We start from the raw sequence: 27,210 nt of genomic DNA on the forward strand, positions 1-27,210 counted from the left end.
TTCAATAACAGCACCGTGAGCAGAACAGAGGACACGCTTTCTCCTTTGAGCAGGATCTCCACCGGAGATGTCCGCGTGGGTGGGCTTCATCCTCTGCACTAAGCCTCCTCCATGTGACTGCAGAAGTCAGGGCTCAGCCCTGCACATGGCACTGGTTCTGTCCTGCAGGTGACGCCCTGTAGTTGTGTGGCTCTGGGGAGCTGGGGAGCTGGGGTGTGTGGTGTGCATGTGGCGCTGGGCTTAGGAAGGCCCGGCCCGTCTTTCCCTGTCCCCACATGTCTGTCCCTCACCATGATCGCTGAAGCGCCGCTGCTTCTGATTGGCCGAGATGCTTCGCTGGACCTTCAGGTGCGCGGGGGACTGCAGGGTGCTGTTGTTGAGGTCACTGCTGGGCCGGGACCTCTGACTCAGGTTTCCGCTGGACAGCGCCTCACCACCTTCAAACTATGGGAGAAGCAAGAGCAGGGTTTTAAAACAGAAAGAGTTTACTGCACACTAACGAAGTGCAGGCCTGTCTTCCTATACAACTTAGAACTGGGGCAGGAGTTACCAGCTGTGCAAGCCAGGTGGCTTCAGGTAGAGCACTGCAAGCTGGCGAGGTGGAAGGGGCCCGGGCAGATAGCACCGCGCGGGCCTGGCACCTTCTGCGGCTTCCTGTAACCCTCAGTTTAGTTAACTGAGGCTTTATAGGAACTGAAGAAGAGCTGTCAATTACTGCACAGTGGTTACATGTGGACTCCAGCTTTTCATAGGGGTTACTTTGTTTAATCATTACAACAAAGCTGCTGTGTGTTAACCCTCACTTCACAGCTGGAAAACGTGAGGTTAACAATCACAGGACACTTCTGAGATTCACACTTAGGATGGAATTTAATATGCTAAACACATAGTATCTATGTATCTATATCTACTCCATATCTACTCGATACTGTATCTAATCCTAGTGCAGAGCACAAAGCCTAGCTAGATAGGTAGTGCATGTGTACACACATCAAACACTCTATTAAAATATCTATCTTTCCATGCTTTATGCTTTGACCCAAGATTATTTTGTTTGGTTTTCTCCACATATACAATACAAAATTAGGGCTACTGGCTCTGATCAGGAAGTCCACCTTTTTGAGACTAGTATGGGATACCAGAGGTTGACACACTGTCGCCCCTGCAACGCAAAAGTTGTTTGTTGCCAATGGACATGGACGGAATCCCTTTTCTGGGCCACCTGAATGCAGGCAGGGATGTGCACAGGGCCAGGGCTGTGTAGGTCCTGGTGACAGCAACCAGACAGCACGGAACTCACAGCTGCCTGCCAGCGACTACCCCATGGGCCTTACAAGTGTCACCACACACAGCCTCTCAGCCACCCAGGAGATGAGCACGCCGAACTCCTCACCCTACAGCCTCGTAGCCCAGGGGCCATGGGATGGGAGACCCTGCGGCTGAACAGGGCACTGAACCCGTTCGTCAGGTCTGGGCTCCTACTGATGACAGTGGCTTCTCTAGTTCAACCCGAACAACCATGGCCCTGCTGGGTTTCCATAGTTAGTACTTCCCTTGTCTTTGTAAACAAACTAAAGGTCTCAGAAATGGACCTCAGAAAATGTGACCAGAAACTGTTACAGACTAAAAATCACTGCCTGTGCCATTCTGACTTGGTTTCTTGGCCGTATGGAAGTGTCCCCAGCACGGTCCCCCCGAAGGTCCTCTCCTCCTCCTGACAGCGCTGCTGGTGAGCCCTTGGTGCAGTGCAGGTGCAGTCCTCCAAATAGCCCCGGACACTACCATGTGTCTCATGGCCGCTGCCACTAGGTCTCGTCCCATCCCTCCTGCAGGCTGAATCTCTGCTCCCCAGCACTCCGACAGCTCTCCAGTTCACACAGCCTGAACTGTGCCCCACCTCCTGATGGCCTGGTCTTCCCCACCGTGGGCTCTCATCCCTTCTACTGCTGGTCCCCAAGGACCATGGCTGCACGTCTGAGGTGTCGCACGCAGACCACCTCGGAGGTGGCCCTGGCTTGTGCCTCATCTCCTAGGACCTCCTCACCAACCCCTGCACCTTCCTGGTGACAGTGCTCTCTGACCGAGATGTCCAGTTTGCCTGTTCTCAGGTATTTACAGTAATACCAGTGGGGAGGGGAGGAGCTGCTTTAAGCACAGCCTATGTGCAGGCTTTTCTGTAAAACACCTCCAGCGGTGGCTTTTTCTTCTTGAAACTGGGTCTCACTATGCAGTTCAGGCTGGCCTCGAGCTCACATTGTAACCCAGGCTGGTCTTCAACTCACAGTGATCCTCCCGCCTCAGCCTCCCAAGCGCTGGGACTATAGGCGTGCAGCACCACCACGCCTGGCTTCTGCTGTGTAATTTTCTTTTCTTTTCTTTTTTTTTTTTTTTTTTTTTTTTTTTTTTGCCTTTTTCTTTTTATCAGTACCAGGGATCGAACTCACGACTGCCTGCTTGCAAGGCAGGTGCTTATGCCGCTGAGCTAAATCCCCAGCCCCTGCTGTGTAATTTTCAACAAACTGTCAGTGCTCTGGCCTCCATTCCCAATCTCAATTTATACCTCTGCTTTCCTGAAGCACCTGTGCTCTAGGGGGCACCACTGGTTCCAGGTCCACAGCCCCGAGCCACAGGGAGCCGTACACCACGGGGCTCCCACCCTGGATAGCCCTGCAGACACGCGTTTCGGCTTAGAGGCTCTCCCTCCTGTGACCCGGCCACCCTGGATGCACAGGCGGCTCACGGAACAGCTCTGGGGCAGTGTCTGAGGACAGGGCTGACAGCCGCCTGGTGGCTTGGCAGGACGGAGGCCGCTCCTCCACGATCTCTCCTGTAACCTGGAGATGCCATTAGTTTACAGCTCAGCACTGGGCTCTGCTGAATCGTGACAGTCAAGGACATGTTGATGCTTTCATTATTTTGACACCACGAAGAGCACAACCCATTCAGACTTAGCTGTCACCATCCTCGGGCACACTCCACACTCATTTAAGAGACAAAACAACTCACCTCAGGAGGCTTTCGCCCTAGCAGAATGTAAGTCGCCATAACTTCATCGTACTTCTGATTTATTAAGGCATCGTTTATTTCATCTCGTGCAAACCCCATGGTGACCATAACATCTAGGAAGAAAAAGAGGCAAATGTCCTAAAATGGGTGTTAGTAAACAAATCAGCAAAAATGGGCAAATCCACCAATCCTGGAAGTGAAAATTAAGTCTTAAAATTTTAAAGTACAGTTTTCATAACTAAAACACATACAGTGCCTGTGTCCTAGGTCAACCTGCATACACCGAAAATCATAGCTAATACACATTCGTCATTTTCTGCAGAATTACCTATACTGTGGATTATGCACTCAGGACCTGCTCAATTTCTCACTGCCTCAAACACTGCCACGCTGGCTCCCTTCGTGCCCCCAGAGGCTGCATCTGTCTGGGGCGCACACACGCCTCTTCTCTGGGTGCAGTCCCTCCCCGGGCACCCTCGCTGTCACATAGAGCTCTCTCCTCTCTTCCCCAACTCCACTCTCTCTGGTCTCCAGTAGACTGATTCTCTCTGGAAGGCCTGAACTCCATGTTATCTCTGGGCAGGCCCCCGATACCCCTGGCATCCTGCCCTCCAGCCGGCTGAGAGCCCATGAGAGGCTGGCTGAGGGTCTGGGGGAGATGCACTTTGCTCGGAGGTGGGAAAGGGGGAGGGAGAGTCCATGGTCAACTCTGGTCACTCAGCACTTCTGGATTCTTCATAAAAATGCTGACAAGCATCAGTCTGGCCAATGCTGAAATCTCAGGGGAGAGAGTGGAAAGGAAAGAATAAGACAAATAAAATTCCAATGTTTAATATTATCATTAAGATGATAATGAAAATCTTCATCCAATAGAAGCTGCTTTCTTCTCTGTTCTTAAACACTACTTTGGAAGCCTCAAGAACTCACACTTGGAGCCCACAGTAGTACCTGTGCTGATATTTAAATACTCACCTATTCGTTTAGTGTCATTGAAATCCGGTTCAGGCTCCGTGTATGGCTTTAGTTCTTCTTCTTCATGACCTGCATTCATCCATCGGTCTTTCATTATTTGCTAGGAAATAAAGTCTGTGTTATGTTTGGTCAGTCACAACGTTCAGCCACCTAGGGCTCTCTGCAGAGATGGAGAAGCTTTTAGAGCTGTCCGCCCCACTTGCTCTGTAAGAATATCTGAAATTGATCGGTTCACTCCGAAGGGCCACGCGGCATCTTCAGATAAAGTGGCTGTCTGGTTACCAGTGCAGCAAGTGGCAGATGCCCTGGGGTCAGAGCATTCCGTGGCCCTGGTGCCCGCCATGCCACACACTCCCCAAATGTCATGACTCAAAGACCGGCTCTCCCTCCCTCGTTTAAATGTGCAAGACTTAACATAAGGACCATGGAGTTTAACCTTAGCTACATATTTTTATATTCAAGATTAATGGGAAGATTCTATTTTTTCTGTTCTTCAACTAAACACATGCCTGTATTTAAAAATCATCATTTATTAAAATATCAGGACAGAAGAGATTACGAGGATTGGAGATCAGTGGGGATAACAGAATATGGGAAGGAGAGACAGTCAAAACATTAAGTCTAGAGGCCAGTGTGGGGACAGTGCTGACCTAGATTACCACAGCAGATGAAGTAGAGGCTGTGGGATAATGAGGGGGTGGGCCGACACCCTAAGACAGCCAGCAGGGTGACCTGCAGGACAGGAAAGAATACTTATCCAGCATACACTGATTAAGGATCAATACCCAGAATATGCAAAGAACTCCTACAACCCAGTAAGCCAAAAATGAGTAATTTGATTTTAAAATGTGTGAAGGAAGTAAAGCGATATTTCTCCAGAGAAGACCCAACAGTGGCCAAGTGGAGTATGAGTGGAAGCTTACACAAGCCCCTAGCCATGGAAGAAAGCCACAGCCCCAGGAGATGCCATCCCCGGCCCAGAGGGTGGCCACTGTGCAAAATGCTCAAAACAAGGGCTCCGAGGACGCGGGCAAGGCCGAGGGCAGCGTGAGGCGGTACAGCTGTTATGGGAAACAGCAGGAAGCTCCCTCAAAAACTCAGCAGAACTAGCACACCTTCCAGCAGCCCACTCCTGGGTGCTTACTCAAAAGCACTGGGAACAGGCGCTGAAGAGTCTGCACACCACATCCGTGCAGTGCTGAGAGGCAGAAGCAACCTGACCGCTCGCTGAGGGGGAAACAAGTGAGGAACGTGGGCTGCCTGATGGCAGAATACACCCACCTTCCGAGACACCTGCTCCGCCTGGAGGAACTGGGGGCTCCACGCTGAGCCACGGGAGCGACCCCAAAAGGCAAACCCCAGTCACTCCGGGCTCTCAAGCTGCTGTCCAGCTCACAGAAACATAAAGCAGCGGGGAGGCTGAGCGAGGGCCGCTGAGGGAGGGGGCTCTCTATGGGTCTGGAGGTTTGATCACAAGGTGAGACAGCTGTGGAGAGCCAGGGTGTGACAGTACACACACGCTGCAGAGTGCACTGAGAGTGGCGAAGAGGGAAGAGTGTGTGTGTGTGTGTGTGTTTACTCCTCAAAAAAGAGACAGCCTCATCGGGACCTTGGTATGGTCACAGTCAGCTGAGGACTGGCTCCCAGGGGTCAAGGCAGTGTGTGCAGGAGACACCAGCTGGCCTCTGAATATTCTGCCTTAATTATAAATCTCTAACTTTGTGACTACCAAGGTGTAGATGTTGTACAATTGTGTTCTTTTTTCAAAGTCTATCTAATACCTCTTCCAGCTCTATAACGCTGTCCGCCAAGAGCTGACTAAAGGGACAAATGACATCTACACATGCATCCTTCGAAGGCTGACCTTTGCCTGTACAGGTGATTTCCATCCTTCCTTCACCCAAAGGTGATCACTAGAAGACAGAGCTCCAAGCTGGTCTTGACAACCAGACCTGTGAGAAGGCGGGTGCTGGGTGGGAGGCTGTTCCCAAGGCTCTCAGACCCATGATATGTATCACTGAAAATCTGTAGCTAATTCAGGGACTGAAAACTATCACCATGCAGATGTGAACCTGTCAAAGAGATCACCGCCAAGTTCACGTGCGGTAACCACTTTTTTTTTTTTTTTTTTTTTTTTGTCTTTTTCATTTTTATCGGTACCGGGGATCGAACTCACGACCGCCTGCTTGCAAGGCAGGTGCTTATGCCGCTGAGCTAAACCCCCAGCCCCCGCGGTAACCACTTTTGCAGTGGCAATTAGGAACATTCCCCAACTAACTGAAACGGAAGGAGACCCACTGCAAATTGCAAAGTCACAGTGCTACCGTGCCAAGAGTCTTTAGCAATTATTCGTCAATAACAATAAAGAGCTGACAGGCTGCACCTCAGCAGGAAAACTTGGCACAGCAGAGCTGCAAATTCCTGCCACAGCTACTCCCCTGTGCCCTCTCAGACGGTACTGTGACGGGGGGGGGGGGGAGTCCGGAGCTAAGCCTGGTGGAGTGATATTTTTTCCTCCTGTACCATGGAGGTTTGCTTTCCAATATGGTCAGACACGGTCTGAGAACATTAGGTGGGCGATCAGAGGCAATAGATAACGCTTAAGTTTTCTAGTGCGTCCCAGGCTGGAGTCTAACCACGTTATCACAGTCAGCTTGACCACCCGGCAAGACATTTCCAGGACAGGAAGACAGACCCTGCTCAGGTAACTTATTCCAGGGTACCCTCACTATTGTATTTTATTGTGGGTTATCTCTGTTAACCTCCTACTGGGCCTGGGTTTTAGATTAAGCTATTTTGTAAGTGTGTGTTTGGGAGAAACTATACCCAGGGCTTGGTGTAAGAGTCAGCCCTGGTGACCCAAGGCCTTTGGGACATTTCCCCAGAAGACTGGGGAAACAGCCTGACCCACAGATCATCAGCTCGAACTTGTGATGATCAAATGTCTGCATAGCTAGGACTGGCTTTGGAATTCAACTCACAGAACTCCGCAACTTCTATACTCAGCACTTCAATGTTAATGATGAAAGATGAAATACATGACCACCGAAAATTAATCACCTATAAGACAGAGGCACATCTTACCTGCTCAAAGACATTTATAAGAGCTGTTCTCCCCACAAAACTTTGACATGTTCTCTTTATGCTGCTTGTTACCTGAGTAGCTGCTCTAATTCTGAGGGTTTGTAAACTGACTGTCAGGTAAAGTGTGCTCTATGCAAAAGAGGGGCATAGACCTGGGATGTGAGAGATGTGCTCTCTGAAGTTCTAGAATTTTGAAACTGACATGAGCATCAACAACTCTTAGTTCAGATAATTTTTTATGAATAACAGTTGGCAGTTTTGAAAAGCAGCGATATAAAAACAGGCTCTTAACTGTATACCTTCTCTGCTAAAATATTATTAAAACAACCTTATACTCTCAAAGAAAAAATGTTTTGAGCTTAGAAATAGAAATAGTCCCATTTAAACAAATGATTCAATGGAAATACCTGTTAATTGACCCACTGCTAGAAAGTGTTTAGAGCAATCTCCCGAGGGACATCACCACTCCTTAGCTTCCACGTGACACAGCACCCTTCATGAAGAATACGTGGTGAAATAAATTACAAAGTCCGGCTATGTGGACCGCTCTGCACGCAAGGAGGCTGGCTGTAAGGCCGCCTCCTAACCCAGAAATGCAGGCTACGCTGAAAAAGACGCAGTTTCAATGAGCTTATTCTCTGAATTTTCTTCCGCCCAACTAATGCGAACAAATACAGAAAAAGCACAAGTGTATAATATATGGTGAACCTTTGAAGTCACCTCACTGCAGCCGAAATATCATTCTAGAAACAGACTTGCAGCATCTTAAAGAAGTGAGCTACCCTCGTCGTAGGGTCAGAAGGAGAAAGCTAGGCCTCTGACCGCAGAAGCCCTGGTACCTCGGGAGAACTGCACTGAACAGGCGTGTAGAGTGGCGGGAGGGATAGAGAGCACACTAGGAAACGGAAATACTTATTTCCAATATGTTCTCTTTTCCTTTTAACTTAATCCTTCACTGAAGAATTAAGAAGCAATGGTCTTCAGAAAGAAGGCTCTCTTGACAAGTTCTGAATAAAGACCACACCACTTCCCTTTTCCTAAACAAAAGGCAAATTACATCATTTGGAAAATTTCCCTGGAAAACACAGAGGAATGAGCACTCTTCAGTTCCTAGAACACTTTTTTTTCCCCTTAACAATTCACATTCTTTAATTCATAAAACAATCTTTTAAAACACCATTTGTAGGGCTGGGGATGTAGCTTAGTGGCACAGGGCCTGTCTGGCAAGAACAAGGTCCTGAGTTAGATTCCCGGAACCAATAAATTAAAAAATAAGTAAAAATTTGTAGAAGACAAACTTGAACAGATGGAGCAGGCTCCCCAGCTGCGAAGTGGCCAGGGCGGGGTGCGAACCTATGCCTGGCTCACACAGCTGCACTAGGGGACGCACCGACTCCTCGAACCTGAGTCCAGGGAGGACGGTGGAAAGGGAATGTCAGCACGCCCCCGTTTGCTGTCTGCACATTTTTGCCAAATTAATGTTCAAACTGGCCTCCAGTACTTGTCACCAAATCCACACCATGAGGTATGCTTTTATACCTACTATGTGTAGACGCTCTAATGTAGTCTTTTTTAAAAAATTAAAAGAGAAACTTCCAAGGATCCTTTTACTTATACCATCCGCCTCTGTTTCTATTCTCACATCAAGCACACCGATGGCCAGACTGATCATCTGCTATCATGCAGATGGCCTTGTCCTTATCTATACCAAGCATATCATGAGCTGGCATTCCTCTGACAGGTTAGAGGGTTACAGCAGGACAGGAGATCATTCTGGTCTTTTCTTAGCAAGGATGAAAGAAAATCGCTTTCTATGCTGTTAAAATCCCCTGTTCCTGGACTGTCCCCACAGCCAAACTTTAAACCCACAGCCCCAAACATACAAGCCCGGAGCCCAGCCTCACCTCCAGGCTGCCCCTCTTGATGGGGTTGAGCACCAGCAGCTTCTTCAGCAAGTTCTCGCAGTCGGTGGACATGTAGAAGGGGATGCGGTACTTCCCGCGCAGGACGCGCTCCCGCAGCTCCTGGCAGAGCACACGAGAGCACTTACCACCCGCACTCTGGGCACGGTGGGCCGGGGCCACGGCACGGAGCCCCGGGGCGGTACCTTCAGGTTCTGGCCGTCAAAGGGCAAGGAGCCGCTGACCAGCGTGTAGAGGATGACGCCCAGGCTCCACACGTCCACCTCGGGCCCGTCGTACTTCTTCCCTTGGAAGAGCTCGGGGGCGGCGTAGGGGGGGCTTCCACAAAATGTGTCCAATTTGTTCCCCACTGTGAACTCGTTACTAAAACCAAAGTCAGCAATTTTAATATTCATATCAGCATCAAGGAGAAGGTTCTCAGCCTAAGAGGAAAATAATAAGAGGACAATGTAAAAAGCATACACTACACGAACACCTCCGTCTGCACCTGTTTCAGAACCCGAACTTCTACACTCTGTCTCGGTTTTTCAAAGTGATAGCAAATTCTATCTTCTAGTGATAGAAGTGCACTCGGGTACTGGGACGTGTGAGCCTGAATTTCCCCAGGAGAAAGGGAGAGCTCCGAGCTCTCCCCGCCACGCACATCTGCACCTACTCGGGAAAGCGGTTTCCCTTAGAAAGGCTTCCCTGGTCTACGTGCCTCCCTTTCTGATTCACGGGAGAACACCTGATAGCCACACCTTCTCTAGTCTGCACAGTACAGATGAGCAGGGCTGTCCTCCCTCAGAGGTGACCATGGCTATCCAGAGGCACCTAAGAGGCAGCCTCAGCAGACGCGAGGGGTCACCCCCACTGCACTCTTCACCTGCGTCCTCTTTCCCCAGCCAGGCCCTGCGTACGCGGGAAAGAGCGTGGGAAGCAGTGCAGTCGGTTAGACTCGGCTGCTTTCTGCTCTCTCCGCTCCTCTGAGTCCGGTTCTCTCCCTGAGAGACACGCTCAGGAGAAAGCAGGGAGAGTCGCTCCTGTATTTGGAGAGGCTGATTTTCTACAGCCTAAAGCAAAATCGTTCGAGGACAAAGTTTTAAATGTGCCTGTTCAAAGTGCAAGCAATTCAATAGAGAAGGGGCTCTGTGTGGGTTTTGTTTCAAAAGAGACTAAATGCGGGGTGGTGGGCTGGTGCATGCCTGTCATCCCACACTCAGGAGGCTGAGCGGGGAATTGCGAGTTCGAGACCAGTCTGGGCTACAAAGTGAGCTCAAGGCCAGCCTGAAATGCACAGTGAAACCCTGTCTCAAAAAGACAAAAAGAAAAAAGAAAAAGAGAGAGCTACTCCACAGATGTGCAGGTTCCAGCAAGGAGTAAAGCCTGACCAGTGCGAAAGCCATCCTGAAGCTGGTTCACACCAGCCCCCTGCTTTCATGGTCATGAACGCACTGAAAGCTCTGTCTATGGTGTGCCCCAAGGTGGAGGACAATCCTGGCTCCTCCACCGGGTTAATGTGGATTTGTGCCTCGACCTTATTTCTGTGGAATGGGAGCCTGTACATTTTATCTGGGGATAAATTTCCACATTTTTCTATGTAAGACAAATGACGTCATGGCGACTCAAGCTCTCTAGCTTGTGGTGCTAGATGGCTTCTCCCCATACTGTCTTCACTTCCTTGGTGGATGCAGTATTTGGTAAAGTCACTGTGAGACTCACAGGAAAATTACCTGCCTCAAACAGGGAGGCAACCGAGCAGCTCTGACTTTTTATCACAGATGTACAGCGCGGAGCCTTTTGGTTAGGAAGTCAGCAACTTACCTTAAGGTCACGGTGAACAACGCATTTCTGATGACAATACTGCACAGCAGACACAATCTGAAATAAATATTTGGATAAGTGATGGATTATTTCACAGTAGACACCACTCATTGTCCTACAACCAGCAGCTCCTACTGCAGGGAATTACTAATTTGGGATTCAAAGTAATATTTAGCGATTTCACTATTTCTTGAGTGCAGAACATTGCATCTATGACTGGGAGTAAACTTGCTTTTCAGTGTAGAAAACGTGGAAAAGTAGTATTAGAACATCCTAACCGTTTTCCGTGCCAGTCTGTGAAGATTTGTGCGCACCGTACATCGCCCTGTGTGTGTAGTGTGTAGTGCTGGCCCAGGGAGGACTGCAGTGTTGGAGTGACCGCCTTAGCGCATGTGATTAGCACCCGGAACAACGGCAGGAGTTTAAAAAGCAAACTGTGTCCTAGGAATTACATCAGTGCACTCAGGGCCTGCCTCTTGGTTTTAAGAGGTATGCAGCAATATCTTAAATTTATCTGCTCAAATGTAGAAAAACAGGAAACATTTTGAATCCTAAAAATACCCAAATATCAAAAGAAAAAAAGGGAAAATGAAATTTAATCTTCTAGGGCCAGGGATATAGCTCAGCGGCACAAGTGCCCACCTGGTAAGCACAAGGTCCTGGGTTCAATTCCCAGTACAAAAAAAGAAAAGAAAAGAAATTCCATCTTCTGTCTGTCACCAACTCAGCCGGGCAGAGAGTTCTATACCTGTGACTATGTCCATGTGGAGACCTGAGCTTTAACCACTGCAAGATGCTCTTGGGGGACACCCAAAATTGAGGACATCCTAAATCACTGGGGCTAAACAGTAAGGACCCAACAATTTAAAGGCTAAAATATAAAATGAAATAGATTATTTAAAAATTTCTCTAACAGTGTTTTATTTGATAACAATTGTGTGAATCTGACAGCAAGAGCTAAGTGGTGTTTTGTACACTAACGAGGAGCTCTAGGGGTGAGAAAGATGGGCCCTTTGCTACCAGCGGAGCCACCAGTTCTGCGGACTCGGCTGAGTGTGAGTACAGGTGGAATACTGAGTGTGGGTTAGTGATTTACCAATGGAGACAGAGACAAGGTTTTAAAAGAGTAAGTGTGATGTGGAGTAGGGTCACGCTGCGGGAACACGGGCGGAGAGAAACTTCAGGCAAAGTGAAACTGAGATTTCAGCATGGGGAAATTATTCCAATGTACACTACAACAGTCCAAAGACAGATGACACCAATGGAAAACAAAATCACCAACGCACAGGGAGTAAGACATAAATCAGTCAAATTCATGATGCAGTTTACCGAGTTCCCGTTAAGTGCAAGAAAATGTGCTGGGTTCTATGAGGGAAAAAAACGGACCCTTCCTGGCCCTGCCCTCCAGGAGCTTCCAATCTGATTCAGAAAGGAAACACGGGTGTGATTATAATTCAAGGCAGAATCACATAAGCGGAGGTACAAAGAAGTAAAAGAATCACAAAAAACAACAATTTCAGTTGGAAATACTCCCCGGAATGGGTGTTATTTGATTCAACTGTCCTTGAAGGGCAGACACAGGTTTAAATGCTGAGATCTGTGGGAAACAGTGAGGTGTGGGGTGGACTGTGGTCATGCTGAGGGCCCACCCAGTCTCTGGAGAGCCGAGGGGAAGACAGGGATGGAGTGGGAGTGATGCCCTGCCAGACAGGCCAGTAAAAGACTCCCAATTTCAGATTCCAGGCAAGCAGATACTGCAGGACACTAAGCTCGTTTATGGGGGGTGATGTGAGTGTTAGTGTGTCTCTAAAGTCACAAACACCTACAAGGTCAGCTTTCCTAAGCAATGCTTCAAAGTCCTCACACCCTTCTCTCATTAACGTATGCTTGTCATGCACAAGACATCCACGCTAAAGTACACTAGTGCATGCACTCTAATGGGCACACCACGTGGCATACACTATGCCATGAGCACAGCCAGGCTGTTCTGGTATCGTGGCTGCAGGACCGTGCTGAGGCTGGCGCTGTCTCTCACAAGTCACACACCTGACGATCCAGGGCAGTCACCCTGGGTAACGATGTGGTCACCAAACACACCCAGAGGCCAAGTGTCCCCAACAGACAATGGTTTTTAGGAGAGCCGCACTCGCTCCAAAGCCCAAGAGCATGAGGAATGGAAGGGTGACTTATGGGGTGTTCTCTGGGACCTTGATTCTCCACACAGGGAGGAGCTCAAGCTGGCGTCCGGTGGGGGCTTTGCAGCATTTCCACAGCTGCCTGGCAGGGTGTACTTCCTGCCATGGACGGGGTGAGATGTTTGGGCTTCTGAACTGACCCCAGAACCCCGGACGGATGGACACAGGTAGCCAGGTTTCACTGCAGCATCCTTTCTAGAGCTGGATTCTCCCATCTCAGAAGGTTCTGGCCTGCGGAGGACGCAGGGCTTTCTCTGTGGCATGGCCATCAGGGCCCCAAGCACAGGATTCACAGGCAGCCCTGCACTGACCTTAAGGCCATGCATGCCTATGCTTTCAGAATGGGACATTTGTTGGGGCTGCTTGGTAGTTGCTTGTGGGTGGGCAGGCAGGGAAGGCTATGCTTTCGCTTGCAGTGCCCGAGGCTGGAATCAATACTCAGACTGCCAGCAGGCCAGGGGTCCCAGAGAATGCGGAGGCCCTGCACGGGCACCAGTGGCTAAGCAGCCTCCAGCTGCGCTGGTGTCCTTCCGTTCTCTCCTAACAGGGGTCAGGGACATGTATTCATGTGCCCTTGCTAATGCACAATGTCCTTTCACGATTACAAAAAAAGTCCATAAAATACAGAGAAAACAAAAATAAGCATAAACATGTATGTATTAATTCTTAAAACTTAAACTCATAAAGAAAAATAAGCTTCTAAAAAATAAACTTTCTAGTTTTGGTGGAAATGCCTATGAATATTAAGTGTATTTATAACAGGTAAGCAATTATACAGAAAATATTTTCCATGGTTTTATAATAAATGAATTCATTATTTGTCTATTATAAAACAAATTCATAATTATTTTGTGCTGGAAATTGAGCCCAGGGCCATTGTGCTGAGTGACATCCCCAGTCCCTTTCCACAATGTTTTATGTGGCTCTCATGAGGTGGCCAGAGATGGCCTGATTCTCCCACCTCAGCCTCTCCAAACATCAGCAGCGTGGGGTGTGCACCACCACGCCTGGCTACTTTTACACTTTAAATAGCACTAACTGGACCCTGAACTTCTGCAACATGAAGATGATAAACCTGAATTCACAATGATCCATATGCAAAGTCAGCATTAGTGATTATTAGAGCTGCATGAATCTGCTTTCTGGTCAGTGCTGGACCACAGCAGGGCCCAGGCGTGCTTGCTGGGAAATAGCTTTGCCCAGCTTCCTGTCCTGTCCACCAGCAAAGGCGGCAGGTGTGGGAACACAGCAGGCAATTTCACAGCGTTCCAAGCACAGCTCTCCACACTAAGTATGTTTTCGGTCAATAAAGAAAACTAGCAGACTAAAAAGGAAAAGGTTAAGTAGCAATAACCTCCAAAACAGACATTAACTGAGATTCCAATGGAAATAATTAATGCCAATTGGTATTTTTTTCTGGTCTGCTACAAACTAAAACTACTGTGACTGATACTGGAAAAAAAGATGTTTAAAGCAGTATCTGCAGCACGCAGCGAGCTGGGCTCCCACCCCGGCGGAGGGAAGAACTCCCTGGCACAGGGCTATCACGGTTCTCGACCTAACGTGGCTTCCACATCACCGGCTGTCTGGAGGTCACAGCAGTAATGGCCGGGTGTGTGTTTGGTATAGAGCATTTCACAAATTGTGCTTCAAAAAGCGCTAATTCTGTAAGACCTGAATCGCACAGACTTTACACCCCGCGTCTCCCCATAGTGCATGTGGAAAACACAGTGTCAAGGAAGTTAAACAAACCTTCCTCCCTCCCCTCTCCAGGGAGAGTCTCGCTGACTGTTTAACATGTTAACCCGAGTCACTCCCTTAGCGGGGGTCTCTAACCAGTTTAACTGCTGAATTAGTGCCCTGGTGACAGACAGGAGAGGCGGGGAACAATTTGTAAATGAAAATTTTAAATTCCTGGAGGGGAAGTTTGGGATACTAAAAGTTATCCATTGCAGTTTACATTAATATTTTATGAAAAATCTGCAATTGATTAATGATTGCTATAAGAATTAAGTAGGCTTACTTTTCCTATGTCAGTCCTAAAAATTAAAAATAAAACCCTAGATGATGTAAATTATTTTTCTTTACAATTTGCATAACAAATCATGTTGGAATTTAACTGCAAATACCAATGTCTTACCATAGTCTTCAGGTCACACTCACAAGATTCTCTGCCTGAGGTTAAATGAAATTATCTACATTCTTAAAATCTATAAAGAATTTCAATTTATAATTAATTATAAAAGCAAATAATACAATCACCTCTTTACACAGTACACAACCAAACTCTATATATAATGCTTACACAGCTGGATAATAAGTGCTGGATACAGGTGTCAAAGGATCAAATGTTTCTTTTTTATCTTGGTCTGGTATGTATTTCTAAGACTCAGAGTTAAGGTGAGTCTCACAAAAGTTCACTGTTTATCACCATCTATAAATAACCACATGCAACTGTTCCACACTTAAATTAAGGAAATTAGGTCTTTATTTCCGGGAGTTTCTCAGTCTTGAAAAGTGTAAACAAGCAGGCATGTAACTCTTTAAAATGGGTGCCTGAGGTCCAGCTGGTGAAACTGTCCACTGTACATCACTAAACACAACAGCACAACAAGGTTGAAACTGCTTCCCATACCTGCCTAAATTTTGCACGGGCCTCTTTTTCTTTCATTCTTCCATGGGCGACTAGGTAATCAAATACTTCACCTGCATCAGAAAGGCAGAGCAGGCAGTCAAACACGGTTAACAACAGAAGCAATATCAAGTTTTTCCCTCGTTTTTACAGAAACGTCGGACCCATGATTTTTTTATGTCTATATAAGTCACAAACCAAATAATGAACAGAAAAAAGGAAAAACACTACATAGGGCATTAAGTATCTGTAGCAGTTTACGATTTAGCAAAACTCTTCAAAAATGTGTTGTAAAAACATAAGAAAGAAGACTCGCTTTCTGCTTTCAAGCGTTATGTACAAATACAGCCAACTCTTTATTATGCATCCCATAAAGGGAAGCCAGGGTGCGGGAACGCATACTCCACAATGGCCTGGTATTGAGCCTCCATTGCAAACAAACTAGACACCCCTCTTGTAAATTTACAAATGGGAGCCTTGGTCAAATGGCATCTCACTCCCCGCCTGACTTCTTTCTTTGCCTTCCTAGGCCAATCATGCTTAATGTCACTCCACTTGTGTACTCTGGCGGTTAACACCAATTACACAGGCTGAAAGAGTGAGCTTCCAACCTCTGGCCCGTCATCAGCATATCTGTACTTCATTTACATCCTCTTCGTGCCAAACACAAAGTGCAAAAGCAATAAATTCACTGAAATAATCACAAGTAGCTAAATACTGGATAAAATTCCTATCAGATCCATTTCTTTACACAGTTATGTTTTAAATTTTTCTCTGGGTGGTTTAGTAAAACAAATGAATCTTTAATTACAATATTAGAAATAAAATATCTAAGTGATCACACAGAACGCTGGGAACAGAGGAACGAATGGATGTTCCAGGTGATTCATCAAAGGAGTTCATCTGAGATCTGTGTTAGTAGATTTCGGTTAACCCATCATGTCCCTATTCTAGACATGTGAGTTTAGGCTGGGAAGGACATTTAGGGCTTCCAATTTTGGTTCTGCTCTCAGGAAGCTGGACATTCACATGGGCCAGTCCCACTTACCATGTACTAGGCACCTAGGACATGCTTTCCCCATGACCACGCAGTCTCGTGGGCAGAGACGCTGTCTGTGTTCCCTCGTGCGTTCTAGCTCTTAGAACTCTGCCTGGTAAGCATCTCGTAAACACTGATTCCGTGATTGCAAGAAGGGAAAACAGCACCCAGAGTAGACCTGATACCTACTTTTAATGGACTCCTTTGGATTAAATACTGTTCAAAATCACAGGGGCTGGGATTTAATTCAGCGGCATAAGCTCCTGCCTTGCAAGCAGGCAGTCGTGAGTTCGATCCCCAGTACCGATAAAAAGAAAAAAAAAGTGTAAAAAAAAAAAAATCACAAAGGATTTCCCTGACTGGGATCCAAGGAAGACAGCTCCTCGGGGAGCCAGAACCAACTCAGCAAGCCCTGGCAAAGGGGCAGCTGTTTGCCTCAGCCCTGGCCATCCAGATGCCCAGTGCGATGCTGTTTCTATAGACCACCCCCGCCAGCCTCACTGCAGTGTCCGGGAGGCTGGCAGTGCCCCTGCTGGCCTCGCCAGTGCACCCTTTATTGACAGCAATAGAGAGTTGACTGTACTTGCGTCAATCTGTTCTCAGGTCACACTAGCACAGCCTAGGATTCCTTATGTCACAGCGTGTCTCGTCCCTTTCTCTAAACTTCAGATCACTAGCAGGAAAATGAAAAAAGGAATCAAAGTGAGCTGAAAATAACATTCAGGGTTCTCATGCTGCCACACGGAAAAGACAGAAAAACAGTAGTTCATTATATGCTTTTTGAAGGTTTATAAATTTTACTACAGATTTATATTTTATGTAAATGTGCCTGATTTTAAAAATCCTATAATAATAAACCCTAAGGGGCTGGGATTTAGCTCAGCGGCAAAGTGCCTGCCTGGCAAGCACAATGTCCTGAGCTCAATGCCTGGTGCCACGATAACCCCAAAAGCAAAAAAAAACCCACTAAGAAGCAAGGTTTTCAGATTAAGTTAAAAAAAAAAACCTAAATTGAAAATTTTTCGAGGAGAAAACAAACTTTGCAAAATATAAGCCTACTAAAGCATTTAACCTGCACAAGTAAGTGGAAAGCAATTAAATACATTTAATGTTTATATTTTTTGAAATCTGAGAGACTATATAAAAATGTAAGTTTAGATGCTGGAGACTGAAATAAATCCTCCTTACTCCAGTTGATATAAAATCTTCATCACCATAGAAATCTACACACCTTTTTGTTAAGAGCATAACATTACGCTCCACACTATTTTCCTACTGCTTAGCAGAAAGTTAATCAGTCAGATAATTCCAGTTGCCTCTATTTTTCCAATTTTTCAGATTCTGTGAGCCTTAAAGATACTCCTTTAAGTATTCTCCTCTGTTTATTAAATTCTTTAACTCTGTAAGTTTTAAAGACCTTTCTGAGAAGTACTGATAATAATTTTGAGTCAATTTGTTGCTCATTTAAAAGAAAGTAGAGGTGATAAAAGTGACTTTCTATTGTGCATCAGTATTTAAAAATCCCTCATATTTCTGACACTATGAAAGCCAAAATACACATCATGTGTCCCTGTTCACTCAGTCCTCTAGCTTAGGAAATGTACACTCTATGGTCTACATTTGAAGATCTTATGGATTATCCCTGAGATGTGTGCACACTGAGAATCCGTCATATGTGAACACTCAGTGCAACACACCACTGATCTAGACTGTGCTTTTACATGGACTTTATTAAATATGCTCTGCATTAGAGACGACATGCTGATAGCCAAGAGCTTCCAATCAAAATACCATCACACATTATTTTTATAAGTAAATAAGCAAATTGAAATTTTCACTTAGTTTTAAAAATGTCCCTAAATATTTTTTTAAATATCAAAAAATTCTATTTATAGTGGAAGAATCAAAACATCTTGAAAGCAAACACTCAATTTTCCTAAAGCTATCATTTAAGGGTATCTTAATGAAATTATACAAATGTAATAAAGAACTAGCAAATATCACTAATTCTATTTCAAGTCTCTTCATCCTTACCCCCACTCGCATATTCCATGATTAAATAAAGGGTCTTCTCTGTTTCAATAACTTCAAACAATTTCACTGGAAAGAGAAATTAGAGATAGAACTCCATCACTGTTAGCACCGAATGCACAGATTTTAAATAAACCTAAGGTAACACTAGGCCTGTGGAGAAAATAGAGTGTATTGGCTAAAAATGATTAATTGTAATCTCAAATACAAAAAGTTTCTCAAGAGTTACTATATCTATAGAAGAAAACGCTTTACTGCAAAGCAACTTAGAGTTAAATTCTTGAGTTACAAAGTTTCTGAGATAAAAAAAAAAACTGTATATTTTCTAATCAGAATAAGAAAAGAAAAAGAAAAATTCTAAAACCAGAGAAACAATTTTTAAAAAATGCTTAAAAAGAGACTGCTATAGTGAGGGATCATAAAATGTTAAATAATCTTTGGCATTAAAACAAAATATCCCTAGGTACTATCATAAAAGTTTCTGGTAAAAACAAAACTAGTTTAACAGTTGAAATTGTTTACCACCAATAATCACATTAATAGCCATACACAGACAAGATTTTTGAATACTCACGAAGAAGTATTTGAAAATAAACAGATTTTTAAAGAATTGTTCTTACAATTTCAATAAAATATTTTATATAGTAAATATACCTAATCAATAAATTTATTTATAATGATGAGAATTAGAAATTCACCAAATTGAAATTCACTACTTATTTCTTGAAAATGCATAGTTCTTGTGCTTATCAACTATGATCAAACCCAAGTGTATATTATTAAAATATCTGGAATTAATTTTTTATGAATACTTCAAATGGCATGCACTCGTTATATGCAGAGCTGTAGTATGAAGACACAAAACATTGTGTGCATTAACCCCTACTGTACCAATTATTTCAATAATGACCAAAATACAGCAAAACGGTAGAAACAGCCATTCAGAGCTTTGGTAACCTCCTTATGAGCTGTTTTTATCCAAAGTGTCGCTTTCCCAACCTATCACTTTCCTTTACTCATACAAAGCATTCTTAAAAGCGTATCTGTTAAAATCTGCTCAAATTACAGAAAACACTGTCACTGTGTACATACATTTCTTACCTATATTAGGATGATTCAGTATCTTCATTATTCGTACTTCTCGAAACAACTGTCAAAGAAAACAGGTGGATACATTTCTGTTTAACAAAACACTGAAGCAGAGAGCCATTTAAAACAGTCATAAGAAAAACATCACCTTTGTAAAAGCACAGAATTCAGGCAGTGAACTGAAACACATGTGTTTCTCGGCCCCAGCTCTGCATGGAGATGCTAACTTCACTGAGCCTCCATGGCTAAAAGAACCCTAAGTAGATCAGCTGGACAGCCCTGTCCTGCAGGCTGTGGGTGCTGCTTCTGAGGGAACTGGCACCTTACCCAACCCTTCCTGACTAGGAACAAGAGAACATTTCACGGAAGGGGAATGAAATCTTCACCCAGAAGCAGTCTTCCCTGGGGGCCAGCTCCTTAAGGTCACCTCTTTTGTTCATGAGACATTTTAATGAGGTGCAGGAACAATTGACCCAGAGAATACAAGGAGGATCCGCCAGTTCCCCCTCTGTGCTGTTTGTGAGCGTGTGTTACAGTCGAAGTCAGGCAATTTGTTCAAGAAAATAGAACCACAAGTTGATGATATTTGGAAAAGTCTATATTAAGACACATGTTTTTTGTCAGAAGAAAATCTAAAATTAGTGTTTCCAGAAATGGGGCTTCTCTAGAGACGATCTATAAATGGCTAAAAAGAACATGAGAAGATGCTTGACTTTATTAATCTTAGGGAAACACAAGTCTAAGTCACAACGAGGGACTTCTCATGCTCATCTACTATTTTTTTTTTTTTAAAAGCCAGACATGGTGGACACAACTGTAGTCCCTGCACACTGGAGGCTGAGGCCGGAAGGTCATAGGTCGAAGGTCAGCCTGTAAACTCAGTGACTCTGTGAGACCCATCTCAAGACGAAAACCAGAACAACATCGACAACAACAGCAAAAGTATAAGACACTCGTGAAATTGGAGCCTTCTGCACTGGTAAAATTCAAACTGTGAAGCCTCCATTACAAACCATATGATGCTACAGAAGATGGTGTTTCTAACACGGTTAAAACCAGGATTACCGTGACTTGGAAATTGTACTTCTGGGTATTTCCCATACCATTCAGCTTTAAAAAGGTAGGAGATTCCGACACAGGTCATGCCATGAGTGATCCTGATAGACAGTTCTGAGTGAAGTGACCCAGTCGGGAAAGGACGCTGCTAACTGTCTGCACTCCCACAGGAACCTGCGCAGAGCAGTTACATAGAAAGATGTTGCCCAGGGCTGGGCGGCCAGGACTGGGAGGTCACTGCTCCACCAGTACAGAGCATCCTTCAGGAAGAAGAAAACAGCTCTGGATCTGGATAATGAGGGTTTCCACTGATGCTAATGCACTCACTGTCATTGAACTCTGTGCTTTAAAACGGGTAAAATGGTGGGTAAATGTCATGGTTGATGCATTGGGTCAATTTGAGCAGCTTAGAAGTTTAACTGAGAAACTCAGCAGGCAGACAGGGTTCTTACTTGGTAAACATCCTCAGCCTGTGCAAGAGGAGGGCAAGGAGACTTGTGAGTGCTACACCTGCTCTGGAGCAGGGATGGCCTGTGTATGATACAAGGAAGAGAAGAGGTTGGTTCCCATTTTGCTCTGGCTGCTGCCTTGAAGAGCTGCCCCTGTGCCATGCTACCCTGCCTTGGAGCCAGCTGATTATGGACTGAAACCTCCACAAACAGTAAGCTAAATAAACCTTTTCATTTTGGTGTCAGGTATTTTGTCCCAGCAACGACAGAAAAGTAACCAAGACAGTAAACTTTATGTATATTTTATTGTATTTTTTAAAAAGTTGTATCATATGCAAAAACACATCAATAAAATTTCATCCCAATGGATAAAAGGCTCCTTAAGGGTTACCTGCAACAGGAAATTGCATCCTAGCTACCCTCAATACAGCCTGCACAACATCCAGGAAGTCTGTCTGTCTGTGTGTCTGTATATCCACACACCCACAGAAATTCATTTTATGAAGTCCATAACAATTATATACTGCATGTCAGTAAGTAAAATATAAATGCAAGATAATTCATGCTCAAGACAGCTCCTTCCTCTACGTGGGAAGCCCATTCTTGCTTTAAATCTGGGTTAAAGAGCACACAGCTGAATCTCTGGGTGACCTTTGCCACCAGGAAGTCTCCCCAGGCTCCAGCAGGACATCTTCCCAAGTGTTGCCCGGGTCTTCTGTCTTCCCACAGCACTGCCGCTCTGTCTTCTGCTAGATCCCTGCGCTCCCTTCAGTCTTCAAATATGACCCTCCCCAACGTTGTGGTCTCAGCCCCCTTACCTACCTACTCTTCTCGGGGGCTTTATCTTGGTGTTATGGCTTAGATCTGAAAGCCTCCTGTGTCCAGCAGTGGGACTTTGGGAAGGTGACTGGGTCATGGGGCCCTATGTCCATCAGTGGACTCACACACTGAGTTCATAGCTCACTGTGATGTCAGGAGGTGCGGCCTGGTTGGAGGTGGGTCCCTGAGGATGTGAGCTAGGATGCATTCTTGTCTCCAGCTCCTCCCTTCCCTTTGCTTCCTGGCTGTCATGGCTGAGATGATCATGGTGCTCCACCACGCTGCTTCTGCCTTGGAGCCATGGACTGACCCCCTGAAACGTGAGTTGAATTAAACCTCTCCTCCTTTAACTATCGAGTCTCAGGTACAGGAAGGCTGACAGTTCCATGAAGCGTGTATGACACCAAACTTTAATTCCTCATCCTAAGCTCTCTTTTATCTCAGCTTTTGTCTAAGTAGCCTCCCACCCCAACACTTCCAACTGGCTGCCTCACAGGACTTCCAGCCTGATACTTGATTTCTCCTGCCAAATTGGTGTCCTCCCCGTGCCACCAAAACGAAAACCATGATCGTCAGTGTGCGGGGCGGCGCTGAGAGTCGAGGCCCCTCTCGGGATGCTCTGGTTCCCCGAAGCGCTGCGCACCGCCCTCAGCACCTCTCTTGGTCCCTGCACTGGCTGACGTCCTTCCCACCAGGTCTAGGATAAACCAGAATAAATTGTGCTTTTCCCTACTTTAGGGTTATAGACTATTTCAAATCTGTTAAAAGTACACAAGCCAACATAGCACCTCTGAATCTACCAAGTTTATCAAATCACGGTAATATTCTCCATTAAGATGTTATACTTGCATCTTTTATTTTTAAGAAAAACAATGAATTTTGGTTATTTATATTTGCATTAAATATTGCTGGTGTTAACCATGCCACTCATAGTTAGGACCCATCCCATCTCTGTCTTCCTTCCTGTCCTAGACATAACCCTGACCTCAGTCAGGACATACCGCCACGCATGCGCTCATGGTCTTTCTCCAGGTTGTTCCTGTTACTTCCTGTGTTTTAAATTTTAGGTAAATGGAACCATGCTGAATATCTCCTCCTAACCTCCTTTCTCATTCACTGCATCCTGCCTGCAGGTCCCTTCCCATTACACAGAGAGCTGGTTCATCTATCACAGTGTTCTGTTGCACGATACAAAGAAACTATAATTTACAATCGCGCCCTGAGTGTGCTTACACTAGCCAAACTAGGACTGAGCTACCGTGAATGTTTCTGTCATGTTTCCCTGAAGCAGGTACCTAGAAACGACTCTGTGAGTGGGGTGGAAGCGCCTTCAGCTTCGTGAGGTCTTCCCAAATACCAGTCCTCCACCTCACCCTGCATCTGAAGGCACAGGGTAAAGGGACATGGAGCACCAGCTTGTGTCTGAACCACTCTGCCCGGGCACCAGCAGCCCTGAGGGCGAGCGAGGACTTCCAGTGCCTGATGGTTCCACCGACTCCTCTGACACAGAGAGGCGGCCTCCACCCCTGGAAGGCCCGGGTGCCCTGGATTCCTAACCTCCCAGCCGGGGCCCACAGGTGTAGAAAGCAACTATCAGCCGTGGGCTCTGCTGACCATGAACACTGGTGACAGAGGGCTGGCCACTGCCTTCCTCAAGTAGGGGAACCAGGAAAGGCGAGGAAGATGTTTACATACACGTGCGCGCACCCACACACACATGCACATACACGGCTCATTCACATGTGCATGTGGCTTCATGTTTCAGAGCAGTTTTAGACTGATGGAGAGTACAGAGCCCCCATCTAGCTGCTTACCCTGACAAACCCACACCACTCACCATCCCGAAGCCCCAAAGCGGTGCCTTTGGCATCATCGGCAAACAGCACTGACTCCCACCACACCTGCCCCCAGAGCTGGCATTGGAGTCGCTCCTGGGGGGTCCTCATGTGCACAGATGATGGCAGAGAGCCCCCCTCAGATTGTGCAGAACAGTTCCACTGTGCTGAAGCAGCCTGCAAGCCACCTGCTCACCCCATGGTCCTGCCCATGCAGGTGGCCACAAGGTCTCAGTGTCTCCACAGCTCTGTCTTCCACAATGCCACACAGGTGGGATGACACAGGATGTGGCCTTTGTGGCTGGGATTCCCTTGCTCAGGATTATGCATTTCGGGTGCCTCTATGTCCTTTTAGGGCTCGGTAATATTTCACTGTCGGCACACAATGCATTTCACTCATCTGCTCACTAACTGAGACAGCTTGGCTGCTCCCAGGTTTCATTAGCTATGACTCAGCTGGTGACAGCGCTGGTGTGCGGACTTTGGAGTGCGTGAGTTTTCAACTCCTTTGGTAAAGACCCAGAGTGCAGCTGTCAGGCTGCAGGGAAATGGGTGTCAGTGGTGCAGGACAGAAGCCCCATTCCGCATCCTTCAACTCAGAGGAGCCCAGCCTTGCTGTTATGGATTAAAAACTCGTGGTCAACTTAACGCCAGCTGGATCACATTAGCGTGGTGCTGAGCGTAGATGTTCCACCTGCGGAAAAAGATGTGGAGAAGGCAAAGCTGTGTGTCGAGGTGTGGAGGCACCGTGGGTTCTCCTATGAGTTGCTATTTGAGCCGTTGGTTCTCCTGGAGAAGCTCTGGTCCTCACATTGAGCATTGCCTCCTGGCTCCGGAGAGGAAGATGTGTGCCGCTTGGTCTCCAGGATAAACTTGTCATGCTGGCTTCCTGGCATGTACTCGACTGTGCTTGTCAGAGGAGGAGCTCAGGGCCTCTGTGTTGCTGAGGATGGCTGTGGTGCCTTTCAGGACAGCCCTGGTCTTTGAGTATGGCTTCTTGGGTCCAGCATAGAACTCTCAACCTACCAGCACAGCTCCTTCACCCTGCTGGCATGGACTTTCTGGCTTCCACCGCTGACCTTTGGGCCTTCCTGGCACAGATTCCTAAAAGAGACTGGCCTGAGTCCTTCTTGTGGGCTCTAGACCTCCAGTTGGACTCCTGGGAGGAATTGTCATGAGCTTTGGGTTTTCATCTGGACTTGTGTGGGACATTGCTATGGGATTCAGGCCCTTAGCTAAATAATCTATATCTTTAGTGTTCCAAATGGATTTCCTGCAGTTTCTTGTGTTAATTCTGGATGACCATCATAAAATAATATAAACCCCACGTCCTGATTCTAACTGATCTCTGCACAACCCGACTATAGCACTTGCCTGCTCTGTGCTGTCCGCACTTTATCTCGGTCGACGAGGTGTCCCATGTGATTGCCCTGTGACACAGGAGTGCAGCACCTTTGCAATAGCCCACCTGCTGTCTCCAGTGAGGTGATCAGATACCCTTGCTCATGCTTTGATCAGGTCTTTCATTTTTGAGTTCGTTTGAAGTGATTTTCAGGGAGCCCATTCCCTCTCTCAGTACCACCTGGTGCCCGTGGGTGGCGGGAGCAATTGTAGTTTGTCACACGTAAGATCAGCCACCAGCGGTCACGGCCCTTTAAGTCCTCCTGGGGTCTCAGGGAGGGGAGGTCTTGGTCCAGAGGTGTCCCTCAGGTCACATGAAGGAACCCACCTGTACTCACACGGAAGGGACCTCCCCACCCTGACACACAGGGCTTCCTGCTGCCTCCACCTATGAGCGATCCTCTCAGGTCAAGGCTGGTGTTCTCCTGTGTCCTCATGATAAGTGAGGTCACCTCAGAGGAGCCACTGCCCTAGGACACAGGCTGACAAGGGCTGAGACTCGGGATTCCCACACCATGCAGACTTCTGGTTTCAATGGTCATTTCTCACTATGACACCAAGCAGACCATATTCACATGGGACAATAAGAGACACCCTGCCCCTACCTCCTGGCTGGCCAAGCAGAAGAAACACTGAAGCTCTCATCCAGGGCTCTTCCACCAACCCAAGGAAGCCGAGGGGCAGGGAGCAGAGCAAGCGTGGTCATGGCCTCATCCCAGAGCGATGGCCCAGGCCACATCACCGGCTCTCTCCCTGCAGTGGTGCATAGAGATGCTGCAGAGCTGTCTCGACCCTGTCAGAAGAGTCACTGAAACCTCAGAGGCGCCGGCCCGTTTTCCAGCACAGTGAGGGAAGAAGTCCTTCCCAGCGAATCAGGCCAACCTAGTGTGGTGCCCGGGACCAAACTCATGACCTCACACTTGCCAGGCAGGCACTCATGCCGCTGAGCTGAATCCCCAGCCCACACCAGCTTTTCAGTCTCTGCTTCCATCTAACCTCTAGTTCTGCTTCTTTCTTACTTTCAAACTGCGATGCAGTGATAGTGTTTGCTCACCGTCCCAGGTTGCTGGAGCCAGAATGCGTCAGAGCAGGAAGCAGCCTGTGCGAAGGCTCGGAGGCTGTCCCCTACACGCAGGACCTTCACTATCTGGCCTCTGGGACAGCCACACCCAGAGCTCTGCTGCCTGCTGGTTGGTCCTTGGCTCTGTCCCAGACAACAGAGGCTAGTGAGCGATCTTCAGTTTCACAGAGTCACTTTTCAGTGTGGTCCTTCCCACGCTGGACGGGAGTGAGGTTAGCACTGGCCAAACCCTATCAGTGCTGCTCGGTATTTACCTGGGTACTGAGCTCGCTCCTCCTCTCCTTTTCCCACCTCCTCTGAGGGTTGCAGGGGAATCGGCCCTGTCTGGCACAGTCACCTGGACATGTCTTAGTCGACTGTCTCCCCGCTCACCAGGTTGCCAGTGACCTTCTTGGTGCTACAACCCTTCTTCGTGGCCTGCTCCAGGAGGAGGGGAGATGACCCCGTGGCCATGGGGACATGGCAGAAGCTGGGGCCCAGTGGCTGCCCGGCTGGGGTCCAGTGGCTGCTCCTCTAGGCCATGGCCTGGGCATAAGGAGCCGGTTCTGCAGGAGGAGGGACCACACAGGCCTTTGCTTTTGGAGTGACCTTCCTGATTCTTCGAGTTCTTTGCTCTGATTTGAACTTGACAAACAGGAGCTCTCGTTTACTTTCATTGGAATCTTGTAAAAATTCTGCCTGTGACAGCAGTGTGTGGCCCGTTGCGGGGATGTGTATGCACCACTCTACCAGCATCTGCAGATGACAGGCAAGGGGCCGTGGCTCCACACCACCCACCTAGGAGGGTGCACACACT

General features: G+C 47.0%; 1 protein-coding gene across 6 annotated transcripts in view; it reads right to left on the reverse strand.

The window, feature by feature from the left end:
- Mark1 (microtubule affinity regulating kinase 1) overlaps positions 1–27,210 on the reverse strand; it is a 117,617-nt gene that overhangs the window by 13,793 nt on the left and 76,614 nt on the right. For all 6 annotated transcript variants that reach the window (XM_003474226.5, XM_063236687.1, XM_023566874.2 and 3 more), the window contains 9 exons: positions 19,786–19,834; positions 18,688–18,753; positions 15,618–15,688; positions 10,788–10,844; positions 9,170–9,406; positions 8,967–9,086; positions 3,979–4,078; positions 3,007–3,119; positions 291–444 (listed from right to left, as the gene is read on the reverse strand). In XM_003474226.5, the coding sequence (XP_003474274.2) occupies positions 291–444; positions 3,007–3,119; positions 3,979–4,078; positions 8,967–9,086; positions 9,170–9,406; positions 10,788–10,844; positions 15,618–15,688; positions 18,688–18,753; positions 19,786–19,834 (967 nt within the window). The remainder of the gene's footprint in view (positions 1–290; positions 445–3,006; positions 3,120–3,978; positions 4,079–8,966; positions 9,087–9,169; positions 9,407–10,787; positions 10,845–15,617; positions 15,689–18,687; positions 18,754–19,785; positions 19,835–27,210) is intronic.

The sequence above is a fragment of the Cavia porcellus genome, unplaced genomic scaffold, assembly GCF_034190915.1.
Source record: "Cavia porcellus strain 051 isolate PalLab524CR breed Dunkin Hartley unplaced genomic scaffold, mCavPor4.1 scaffold_26, whole genome shotgun sequence".
Taxonomy (NCBI): domain Eukaryota; kingdom Metazoa; phylum Chordata; class Mammalia; order Rodentia; family Caviidae; genus Cavia; species Cavia porcellus.